At 43.9% G+C, this 12,433-nt stretch overlaps 2 protein-coding genes across 3 annotated transcripts; one reads left to right on the top strand and one right to left on the bottom strand.

Annotated features, from left to right (window-relative positions):
* Positions 1–1,467: 1,467 nt before the first annotated feature.
* Positions 1,468–7,376, top strand: pcolcea (procollagen C-endopeptidase enhancer a). Its single transcript, XM_055043809.1, has 9 exons — positions 1,468–1,651; positions 4,073–4,181; positions 4,258–4,516; positions 4,939–5,063; positions 5,976–6,112; positions 6,200–6,495; positions 6,569–6,646; positions 6,780–6,950; positions 7,056–7,376. Exons 1-9 carry the CDS (start codon positions 1,566–1,568, stop codon positions 7,184–7,186), a joined length of 1,392 nt encoding a protein of 463 aa, XP_054899784.1. The 5' UTR covers positions 1,468–1,565; the 3' UTR covers positions 7,187–7,376.
* Positions 7,377–8,291: 915 nt separating this feature from the next.
* On the bottom strand, positions 8,292–11,675 carry tmem88a (transmembrane protein 88 a). Of its 2 annotated transcripts, XM_055043811.1 has the most exons (4): positions 10,824–11,675; positions 8,952–9,262; positions 8,772–8,879; positions 8,292–8,643 (listed from the first exon to the last, which is right to left on the bottom strand). In XM_055043811.1, exons 2-4 carry the CDS (start codon positions 9,243–9,245, stop codon positions 8,359–8,361), a joined length of 687 nt encoding a protein of 228 aa, XP_054899786.1. In that variant the 5' UTR covers positions 9,246–9,262; positions 10,824–11,675; the 3' UTR covers positions 8,292–8,358. The 2 variants fall into 2 exon arrangements, with proteins under 2 accessions (XP_054899786.1, XP_054899787.1); XM_055043812.1 differs by lacking the exon at positions 8,772–8,879 and having other exon boundaries at positions 10,824–11,620.
* Positions 11,676–12,433: the final 758 nt, after the last annotated feature.

Here is a 12,433-nt window from a genome sequence, read left to right as displayed (position 1 = left end):
GTTTTCGCAGAACCCCATGGGTTTTTTTGGGGGAGGGAGGGGGGTTTAACCCTCATACGCCACAAGTTCCACTCAAACATTATCCATTTATTTTTGCTAGCAAGGATGGGTCATGACAGGGAAGCCTCATTGACTTGAAAACGTGTAGAGTAAAAACAGTTTGCTTGTTACTTCACTGAGACGTGAACATGACCTCACCCCAGGGTTCAAGTGAAAAGCAGCCCCTCTCCTCGCTAATCTGTCTTTCTGCCAGATCGCTTTAGGCTTGTTTTCCATTTCTCTGATAACCAGTCCCCTCCTGCCTCTCCTCCCTTGCCCATGCCTTCACCACAATCATCTGCTCCCCCGCTGGTCTTGTACTCTCACATCCATTCCCTTTGGATTCTCCTGAAGGAATGCTGGTCCCCCCGCTTGAAGGGTTCATCGGGAGTTTGTGTGGGAAACCTACGGTATTGGCTGCCGTCACTGCTCCCCCACATCACAGCAGCAGCTGAGCACACTCCTGCATTCCTGCTGCCGTCGATGCCTATCAAGAGTTTGGGGTCAACACAAACACAGCTGGATAAGAAAATTCTCATTTTCAGCAAAATACAAAATAAATAAATAAAGTTGCAAAAGGTGTCAAGATTTTCCAGTTGGCAGCAATTTGCAAAGAATTTGCCTGGTTTGAAGCTGCTTTGTGTTTCCATCTTATCCCATCTGGTCCGTTGCTTGGTCCAGGCTGTAAAAGAGATTTTTATTAACTATCTTTAAAAATAATATCCCTTGTTACAGGCCTTGCTAATTTAGGTCAGAGGTTTGGCCCATTCCCAAACAGAGTAAGAAAGAATAGCCCACCCCTCTTCTGTGTTATTTTTTGTCTTGGCGGATTGTGGAGCCAAAGGACCCCACGGAGTTCAGGAAACGCAGCTAACCGCTCACTTAGACAATTTCTTTGGATTTTGTGTGGGAGTTATGTTTTTGCCAATGGTTGCAGCGATTGATTTTATGGATAAGTAGCACCCTGGTTCATAAACAAAACATCCCACCTCTGGTCTGCAGTGGAATGCAGATTTACAGCCCTACTTGTTAAGAACCCACGCTCATGGAGCCTCTGGCTCCATCTCTACTTTTTCCACCCTTCTAACAACGTGCCACCCTTCATAAGTGAGTGGCTACACTACTCTTCAAGTTGGCTATAAACCTTCGTTGAAAGTAGTAGTAGAACTAGACATCAACTGCAGCGAAGTGAGAGTCTTTTCTTAGATGTCCACTCCAGACACAGCCCACGGTTTTTTCTGAGAGAGAAACATCTGGCTCCCATTAAAACCTCCTCCTCCACAAGCTGCTAACATCATCCCCCCTCTGCTATTAAGTTTCCTTTCAGAATCTTTACTTATATCTCTATCCATTCTTGAATCCCCCCACCCACCTTTTTATGAGTCCACTCCGCTCTTTCTCCCCGCCTACTCTGACCAAACAGCTTCCTTCTACCTCCTCCCATCTCTCCTCACCTCCTGTGTCCTGTTCCCCTCGTTCGTTGCTGCAGCAGTCTGCTCTGCTTCCTGTGAAAGCTGTGTATCACGATGCGTGTGGACTGCATATGGGGTCTCCTCTTGCTCCTGTCTCTCAGTTTGGAATGGGCCAGGGCTCAGGAGACCAATTACACAAGGTAAGGTTCGGCAGCTGGTTTGAAAAACACTGAAAAGATTTGCAGCCATGTGCAGTTATTTGAATGATTGTGAGTTCATAGATGAAATAAGTGATCCCAGATTTGCTTTTTCAAGTATTTTTGGGGGTTTCATTGATGGATTTTGAGGCACATCGGGAGGCAAGTAGAGTTCGGACTAACTCGGACGCTGACGCCCATGCCCTTGTTGGAGGGGGTCAAATCAAACAAACTTTGGCACTTGCTTTGGAAAACACAGATTTACTCAGCAGCCAGAGTACTTCACGGGGGGTCCGAAGTTTGAGCCAGAGCTGAGCAAAAACATGCTGCTACGCAACATGACTTCATCTATCCCGAGGCATTCTCTTGACCTCCACGGAGCTCTGTCTGTGTGAAATGCAGCTAATTAACAAGGTCATCTCGAGATGTTGGGAATTGTCAGTCGGATGGTCAGTTTTAAAGTAGATGTCGGTTACTTCCTTATGCGCTCACTCTAAAGACTGCTGCTTCCCAAGATGTGGTGGCTGTTGTTTCTGTGTCGCAAGACCGTCCCAGTCGGCCATGAAAACAGCAATAAAACATAAATATGAATCACTGTCTAGCTTTGATTGCAACACATACTTTCCATGGCATCTAATTACACATACCTGAAGATCAAATCACCGAATCAAGTCTCCAGTGGAATCTGGCTGACAAAAACATCACAAATACTAAAGGACACAGTAGACGGGACAGGGATAAAGTCATAAAAAAGCAGGTCTAGGGTGTAAAATAATAGGGGGGATGATTTTCAGCAGAAATAGAGAAACAGAGAAACTTGTCAGAGTTGATGGTGAAATGGATGATGCTTAAAACAGGGCAATCCTGGAAGAAAACCTGCTGGATGCTGCAGAAGACCTGAAACTGTTGAAGGCAGGACAGAGACCCTCAACATACAGCCAAAGTTACAAAGCTTAAGCAGAGCACATGTTAGAATGGCCCCAGTCAAAACTTGATGCTGCTGTCTATCCAATCTGAAGAAGCTGGAGCTAATTTGCAAAGAAGAACGGACAAAAGGTCAAGACTCCACAAGGCCGTTAAAAACGTCATGAAGATTTTGCATGATGCAAGAGTTTAACATTTTTAGCAAACCTTTTTGATTTTCTACAGCATAATTGCACAGAGCGCTTAATTTAACCGATGTCTATGCAAGGTCTTTCAACAGTGAGTAACACCCACACAGAGGATGAAAGCCCTGCCACTGCAGTGAGTCCAAACTCAAGTCCAGACTTGTTTAGTTTGCGCTGTGTCATTCCTCTCTGCCCCATTTCCCACCCACAGCTAGCGCTTGAAATAGAGACGTCCAACAGTCCGAGGCAAAAGATAAGCCATCCCGACTCTTGGCGGATGATCAGTCAGTTGTTTGTTTTGATCGCAAGAAGTAGAACTATGAAATAAAACAGTTTTATTTAGCAGTGGAAACTTCTGATTCAGTGAAAAATGCCTTCAAAAACTATTCCTATACTATTATATATATATATATATATATATATATATATATATATATATATATATATATATATATATATATATATATATATATATATATATATATATATATATACACACGAGAAGAAAAACATGTCTTGGATCACTGGATTGAAACTGTTTTTGTTTTTACTTGGACAAAATTTTAATTGATATCTTCCTATTGTGTTTTTTTTTTCAAGCTATGTTTTACAAAGGTAGAACGTCGAGCTGTTAAATAAAGTGTTTTTTTTTTTTTTATACTTTATTTTTGCCGCTAAATAAAGGAACAACAAATGGTCTTACAGTGTCACTTCGAACAGTTATTAGCAGAAAATACACTTTGGAACGCAAACTACTAAATATTGAATCCACCTTTGGAGATGAAAGGAAATAGGCTAGCATATGATATGCAAATAACACTGGAAAATCTGAATCAGTAAAGTAAATAATCGCAATAGGTTCTAATCGTAAAGTGAAAGGAAAAGATCAATCTTTCCAACATGTTTAATTTGGAAAGTTTGTTAATTTGTTTAATCTGCTAAAACTGTTATTGAGTCTCCAATAAAATAAATGTCATCATGTGTTTAGGGATGTAAGTGTTGCGGGGCTTGATACTCTACATGCATGGCAATCAATCAAAATGAATCTCTTTTTGTTCTACATCAGTTATGGGAAAATTCCCTCCAAACATTCAAAGTTAGAGAATCAGCAATTCCTCAACGATAGAAGACACTGACCTGTTTCTAAAAGAATTTTGAAAACAGTAACTAGATGTGAGTAAATAAGTGTTAACAGAACTCGTCTTGTCTTAAACTTGGATGCTTCTTTTTCTTATGAAGCCAATTGAGACTTTATTGTTGGGGATAAAAACCATGAATACATTTTTAAAAAGTCTCACCGACTCCCTCATTGCAGGCCTGTGTTCCACTGTGGAGGAGACCTGGTTGCTGATTCAGGCTTTGTTGGCAGCGAGGGCTTCCCCAGCTTCTACAAACCCAACAGCAAATGCATCTGGCGCATCACTGTGAGTCACGCTCTGAACACTGGCTCCCTCACTTCCAGCTCCTCTTACTCACAAAATGCTTCCTCTGGTCTCCCAGGTCCCGGAGGGAAACGTGGTCTCGCTCTCCTTCCGCATCTTTGACCTGGAGGCCGACTCCCAGTGCCGCTACGACTATCTGGATATTTACAACGGCCACTCCAACTTGGTGCAAAAACTAGGTCGGTTCTGTGGAACTTTCCGGCCCGGCACTCAGCTATCGACCACAAACACCATGATGCTGGAGATGGTGACTGATGAGGGGACCCAGACCAGAGGGTTCTTGGCTCATTTCAGTGGAACAAAACCTTACGTAAATGGTATGCAGTCACATTTTTTGGAAGGATTGAGGATTCTTTTTTTTTCAACTCTCAGGTTTTATTAAATAATTTTTAAAAATCTAGGCACAGGGTTATTGCAGAAAATAAAAGTTAAGATGAAAACACAGTTTTTAGGAACTGAGCAAAGACACATCAAGCAAAAATGAAGAGTAGCTTTAGAGAAGACTGAAAGACTTCTGAATTTCACTAAACACCTTCTGCCGAAGGTTTAGCATAATGATGGAAGGAGATGCATCAACAACTGACTGCAAACTTTAGTCACATGAAGTAAGCTAGTTTGGCAGAAACCTCCTCAATTCCTCCAGAAAAGCTGTGTTTAACCCAATCTGTCTTTAAGGCAGACATGATTTAAAGACACAGTCAGCCGAGTTCCAGGCCTAACCTACAACTCATGGTCTCAGGGGAGCAGTCCTGTGGGGGGAAGATGACAAAATCCCAGGGAGAGATCAAGACACCCAACTGGCCAGACAGGAAGTACCCACCAGGAACCACCTGCTCCTGGCTCATCACCGTGGAACCCGACAGAGTTAGTGGCACACTCACCCACCGCATGTAATTACCGTTTGAGCGAGCGTGCGTCCGAGGGCAGCTACTCATGTTAAAGGAGAAGAAAATCTTACCAACTTGTGATATTAGCCAGTTTTTCACCAACTGCAACCTGAAATATATTATTTGGCTGCCAGATATGTATGTTCTTAGTATGTCAGCATCATTAACACTGCAAAAAACAAAAAAATCTTGCCACTTATTGTTTTTTTTTCTAGTTTCTCGTACATAACTCATGTTAGAAGTGAAAAGGTCTATCAGTGGAGCTGGAATTTTTTTAAAGATCAAGATTAAAGAATTGTGATCTAACCTAACTCTTATAACTAACTTATCTTGCTGAAAAGTTACTTTCTAAGTTAGTTTAGCATGATTTCAAATGTATCAGAATTTTTGCACTAGAAACCGAAGAGAAAAAGTATTTCTGCAGTGAAATTAGCAAAACACAACACATGGTAGACCATCTGCGAAAATGGGACTTTAGTGTCGAAATGCTAAAACACTGAGAAATATGATTGCATTACCTGGTATTGCTATTAGCATCCTCTTCATTTGGCCTTTCTGTTTGCGTTCCAGGGCAACAACCTGCACATTTCACTACTTTTCTGACACAGTTAAGTCACAGATGCACATTCAGGCATAGATCCTAGATCTGTAGAATATTGAAACCAGCAGAAACCAGAAATCAACCCGTATTCTGTGATAACTCAAGCCATAAGTTTCGCGCTCAGGTCTGAATTTGGTAGGTTGTCTGAACTTAATTTTGTGCTTTTTTTGTTAGACTAAACCATGAAAGCACTTTATACGGGAATTACGTTCTCTCTCACAAAAACACGCGTGTTCACGCTCAGATCCACAGATCACCTCCATGTTTATGTTTGTTTTGTGGTTACAGGTGATCCAGGTGAAGTTTGACAAATTCGTTCTGGAGGCTGACACCTACTGCCGGTTTGACTATGTGGCCTTTTTCAACGGTGGAGAGAGAGACGATTCTCGCCTGATTGGGAAATACTGTGGCGATCAGACACCTCAGTAAGGCGCCACACTTCAGAGCCTGGACTTCGATGCTGTGAACCGTCGCTCCGTTGATCAAAAGCTTTGCTCCGTTTTCCCGTTCAGACCCATCATCACCAGCGGCAACGAGCTGCTGGTCCAGTTTGTGTCTGACCTCAGCGTGACGTCCGATGGATTCTTCGCCTACTACACCAGCGTCCCCCGAGGTTCTGAGGCCCCGATCGACAACTCAAGGCCCCGTGTTGATTCTGGCCCCTCGAGGCGTCCAGTCAAACCCGCTCGACCTGCTCGACCAGCCATCACTGCAAGGGTCCCCGTCCCCACCACCACCGCCGCCCCCAAATATGTGCCACCTCCCCCCGTCTCACCCACAAGGCGAGTGCCAAATCGGAATAGGCCAGGTGAGTGAAGATGTGCGCACACATTTCAGAAGGCTCCCAATACCGGATCTAATTCCTTTTTTTGAATTTCTAGGTCCTCAGAAGCCACTTTGTCCCAGAGTCTGTAAGAGAGCCGGAACCATCAAGACCAGTTTCTGCTCCAGTGAATTTGGTATGCTTTCTGTTGGTGTCATAAGTTATTCCCACTGAATAAAAGTATTCATGATTGAATACATTTACTTGAACTAAAAGTGGATTGTTTTATCTAAGATGATGTGTTTTAAATGAACACTGTCGCTTTTCAGTGATAACTGGAACCATCACCTCTTTGGGCCCTGGACCCCGAGGCAGCGTTGTGATGAACATCTCCCTCATCAAGGCGTACAAGTCAGGGAGACTGACCATCACGCAGGCCGGAGAGACCATGTCGGTGAAGCTGGTGTCGCAGTGCAAGAGGTGTCCTTTGATGCGCAGAGGTACGAACCGCTTGAATTCATTTACACGAACATTCCTCTGCGTTTTTGCCCGAAAAACGACGAGAAATGACGAATCTGGATATTTTGTCTCGTCTGTCCTGTCAGGCGCCAACTACATCATCATGGGTCAGGTGGATGAAGAGGGACGTGGCACCTTGGCGCCCGGTGCCTTCACTGCTCCATACAAAGTTGCACACCACAAACTACTGATGAATATCAACAACCAGCCATGTTAAGACCGGACACGCTCCGACAGTTCAGTGAACTATAAAGACACAATATAACAAAACAGTCAAACTTTATTTTATATACAACCTTAAAGTATATATATATAAATATATATTATTTTGTAAAAACACCCACTGAACCTTTTATTTGTAATGCATATGCATATATTTATAAATAAAGGTTTTAAATCACGTTTAACACTTTTGAGTGCTCGTCCATAATGTGTTTGCTAAAGTCTTTACTTTGTCTCCACCTTGTGGACATCTGGTGTAATGCAATTGTTTTAGTAATACTAAAAAAAAAAAAATTATCATACTCAATATAAACAACATAATCAGCATTGCTTCAAAATAGTTTGTCCTTACGTTGCATCTTATAATTGCTAATGTAACCTGTTAATGATAACCTGTGATTAGCCTTAGCTAATGATGTTAAGAAGTTTAAATTTAGATCAAAAATAGTAATGATGTGGTGCAAATTTGTAAGAAAAAAAAAGCATTCCATGGAGACCTAAATAACCCAGGACTAAACTTTCTTTGACACCACCAGATGTTGACGTTGCAACAAAAGTGAGAAAACGTTTGTTTGGTCAATGTTTTCTCTGTGGTGCGTCAATAAGTCCTGGAAAAAAATAGGAAATTATAAATGACAGAAAATATTTTCAAAATTGTTGCCTTTCCATAATGTCCAGTCATAAAGCTGGCCAGAACTCAAAGTCAAAATAAACAGAAGCCATAAACTATGCTTTTCAAAAAAGATGGTGTTGGGTTAAAAAACAAACAAAAAAATCCAGACTTTCCAAAAATGGAATATTCATAAATCAAAACTTGAATTCACTGATTAAATCGTTTTATTGCCCAGCACTAATTTCACCAAAATGATTGAAATTCTCACCCAGTGTTAGCCTGAGCATTGGCCTCTTCAATCTGCTGCTTTGCTTTAACACCCTGGTGTATTTAGCTATGCACTCTCATTCTGCACAAAACTCAAAGCTCTGCAGATAAATGCTCATTTTATTGTAAAACAGGTATAAAACACTTTCCATAAACAGTATGCTATCACAACAATGACAATACAAAAGAAAAAAAAAAACACAACAATCAATACAAAGGATAAGATATTTTGAGGGTATTTATTCAGACTTTTGCTCACAACTACACTGCCCGTCCATCTTCTACTCCTAAACCCAAACGCTGCCCTTTCCGTCCCTTTCCTTTCCTTCCTTTTGGCCACAGCAGCCTCCCGCGCTGGGCCCTTGGCGCGAGGTGGGCAGGTTCTTGTAGACGGCGCGGCTGTAGGGAATGAAGCACATGCCGAGCTGGAGGTGCCGAGCCAGGCGGCAGTAGGCGGCGAGCGCCAGCACCAGCAGAGGGGTCAGCAGCAGGAAGCCCACCACCAGAAGAGCCACGCAGCTGGTGTCGTCCAGCAGGTCTGAGCAGTACAGGGACGTCCCGTGGGGCTGCACCTGGAGAACGGGTGGAGAGATGAGGAGCAGGTGAAGGCATAAGAAAAAAAAAAAAGTAGATGAGAAATCTGCTCTGGGAATCCGCTGGAACTTTGTTTTTTAGTTTAATTTGACTCTCCATAACGCACCGGGCAGAGAAGCTGGAGCTGCATGCCGCAGCTGCAAGACGTTAAAAAGTTAAGCCCCCAGATCATTCCGGCGAGATCTGAGAAAACAATATCGAATCCCTGGAAAAACTGAAAAAAAAACCCACCTTCTTCTTTTCTGTCAAAACAAGCCATTTGCATGATTTAAGTTCAAATCCTTACTGTGGAGTGGCAGAGGAATCCGAACGTGACCATGACCAGAGCGGGGGTCAGGATGACGCCGAAAATGATGCTGGCCAGCCCGCCGTTGATGAGCGCGATGATGAGGTTCTGCGCGGTCACCAGGACGGAGCAGGCCCAGCAGTCCAGAGACCCCCTCAGCTCCAGGGGGCCGCCGGGGGCCTCGCCGCCACCCAGGGAGTAAGGGGGCGGCACCACGAGCGCTGACCCCGCTCTGGAGGAGGGCCGGCCTTCAGACGTCGTCTTTTCCAGCGTCCCGTTCCGTGACAGACTCATCGTCTCTGCTGTGTGTCCTGCAGGAAAACGGTGTCGCCGCGTCAGCCCGGAAGTGTAAAAACATGATCCATATTGTATTTTATCACAGTTGGAAAGCGGCCTTTTTTTTTTTTTTTTTAAATGTGAGTCCCTGGCAAAATAAATAAATACATAAATAAATAAAGTATTTACACCCTTTGAGTGAGAGCCCACTGCATGATGCTGCAAGGACCATGTTTTGTAGCCGGGATGACGTGTTCCGGGTGATGCGCAGTGTTAGTTTTCCCCCAAAATGTCATTTTGTACCAAAGTGCCTTCTTCCAGATCACAGGGTCTTGAATCTGCAGACTTTTAGATGTCTAAATAATCATCAGTTGGACTCTACAGAATAACAAATTGCGGGACACACAGAAGAGCTAACATTGACTAATATACACACATTTCACTTCTAGAAGAAATTGGTTGCACTGGATGTTAGTTGGAGGTAAAAAAGTGAGAAACTGCAAATATACACCACACTTTTCAGATTGTTATTGTAAGAAATGTGAAATAATTTTATTTTATTTTTTTCACTCTCCAGAAAACAATGCAGCTTGGTCAACTGAAACAACAAGGTGTAAATCTACCTTACACACAAAGTGCAGGCGCTTAGCGAAGCATCCAATCAGGATTGCTTTTTTTTTTTTTATCCTCGACTCTGATTGGCTGAAACGCCAAGACGGAAATAAGGAAGACCGTGCCTGTTAGTTTCTGTCGGGAGTACCAAAACAGCGTGCAGTGCGCACAATAATGCATATTAAGGTATGTTTGGTGTTTCAACTATTAATATAGGCAGTTAAAAGCCCATTTAGAAGAGCTCTGAAGTCTCTGTTGATTTTAGCCAGTCAGGGAGCCCCTAAAGCTAATCCATTCCTTCCTCTTGTGTTGCCCCGATTAAAGTCTCAGTAGTTGATCGTGTCCATTTTATTTTGATAAAAAAAAAAAGTCTCCTCTGGCGGCACACACCCACACGCGCATGCGCGCACACACAAAAGTGCCGACGAAGGGCCCTGGCTATTAAGTAATGGCTTCTTAAATAGTGCGATGAAACGTGCGGAACGTCAACACAGATAAACGGGCTCCGATGACTCCGCCCACCGAAAAAAAAAGAAAAGCCTTCAGGACGAACCGCCGACCCAAGAACGATGAGCCGCCAATCACTGGAGCCCAGTTAACGGGTCACGTTCAGACTTTATGTTTGAGTATTTCTACATGCAGATACAATTTGCACACATTTTATGTCTAAAATAAAATAAAATATACCTAAAAAAAATAAGAGTGAAACAAATTTGAACCATTTTACTGTTTAATTCATTTTAAGCTAAACTGCCTCAGTCTGCTCTCTTCCTTTGGTTTAGTTAAATCAGTCACTTGGGTTTCAGTCTTTGTGTTGACGTGACGCCTGAAGAGCCATAAACCTAAGAAGCTCCAGACGCCATGGCGTTGGCCTTGAGCGTCCACATTTCATCCTACCCAGAAGCCTTCCCTTTTGACGCCGCCGTTCATCTCAGCAACATAAACTCGGACTGCAGAAAGCGTTCCCATCCCCTCTCTACTCACCGTTTCAGAAGCTCAGATGTAGAGAAATTTCAGGAATTTCCTCCTGATCTAGAGCTCCTCTCTGCAGATCTCCAGGATGTTCAACAGACAAAAGTTTGGGTTTCTAATCCCTTGTTCTTTGCTTCTTTCTTTCTTCCTTTTCTTCTCGTATGTTGACCGGTTGCCGGGAAGTGTCTCTGTTCTGCCTCGGACCTGCTGCAGAGTGACTCAGAAACAGGCTCTGAATAGTCGGAGCAAAATGTTTTTTCCCAGCAGCTTCAGCTCTTCCTTCCCTGACATGCTGTTTCCTCAACTCTGCCTCCAGTTTACGATACGATACGAGTCGGCCAGCCTGTATCCTGTGTTGCCTTCAGTGCGAATGCAGCGTGAGACCAGGCTGGGGCTGTACTAATGGACAGCAGCAGGAGCTCAGGTGGGGTGGGTTTGGCAGTGGGGGTGCTGCCGGGGGTCTGTGATAACCCCTGGAACCGGAGGGGGGTGGAGGGAGAAACAGTGTTTGTTTGGACAGACTAGAGACGTCCAGAGTAGGCTGTCCAATACATGACCATTTGCACTCTCCCTGAGCACTTTCTCATTTCCCTCTTGTCAGATACTGATAAGGCTGCTGTGGAAATGCAACAACTGTGCAGGATTTTCACTTTGCTCTTTCGTGCCAGGGCATTAAGGAGTGCACATTTCTGATTGCGGCGATGCAGTGATCAAAGGAATTTGCTGCAACTACATCCTGCTCAGTGGAAAAAAAAAGAAAAAAAAAAAAAGAAGAGGGCAGAGGGCTATATGCCAGACTGGCTTCAGATGTGTTTCACAGGCAGGCATGGCAGAGATTTGGCCCCTGACCCTGTGATGAAAAACAGATCTCAGCTTTCAGCAAATATAAGGAAATGAGGATAGGGGTGGGGATGGGGGGTGGGGGGGGGGGGGGTACTCTGGCTAATTACAAGGGGCTGGAGGGGGGAAGAAAGCCGTCTTGCGACTGATAAGAAATCGCATGGGCTCAGTTCAAAGCGTCGAAGTGGCACGTTTGTTTTTCTCATCTCAATTTAGAGACCAAAGTTTATTTATTCACCACATGGAGAGTTATGTGAAACCCTGGAGAGAATGAGAGTAGGTGCTTTAATGGCACGGAGAGCGACGATCAAAAGGCACCAATACTAAGGCTCCAGGGCCGGGATGTGGGAGCAGTCGACTGTCTGTGTCCCGAGGCCTTCAACAATGCCGCGGTGTGTGCTGTTTGTGCGAGGATGTCAGTCTCTGAGCGAGCTGGTCGAGGAAGAGAAGCCTTCCTGTCCTTGGAGTTGGGATATCCGCCGCTTTGTCCTCACGTTATGTCCACTTTGCAGTGCTGGTGGGTTTGCAGCTTTGGTCAAGTCATGTCCTCTTACGTGGAATTGTGAGACAGGAAGAAGTGACCATCCCCCGCCTGCAGTCTCTGTGGAGGTATAAAGGTTATGGGTGATTGCTGGAACAGTTGCCATTTTAGTTGCCTGGCCTATACTGACTGGCAACTTTAAGGCGGTGCATGTGGAAACCTTTTGCGTCTGCGATTATAATTTTCCATCACATTCTCAGTTCCACTTGGAAAATATTCCTGAACCAAACGGAAAACCTCA

Source organism: Poeciliopsis prolifica, unplaced genomic scaffold (genome assembly GCF_027474105.1).
Source record: "Poeciliopsis prolifica strain line A6 unplaced genomic scaffold, Auburn_PproV2 SCAFFOLD019, whole genome shotgun sequence".
Lineage (NCBI taxonomy): Eukaryota > Metazoa > Chordata > Actinopteri > Cyprinodontiformes > Poeciliidae > Poeciliopsis > Poeciliopsis prolifica.
Note: the sequence above shows the minus strand (reverse complement) of the source record. Positions and strands in the feature narration are given on the sequence as shown.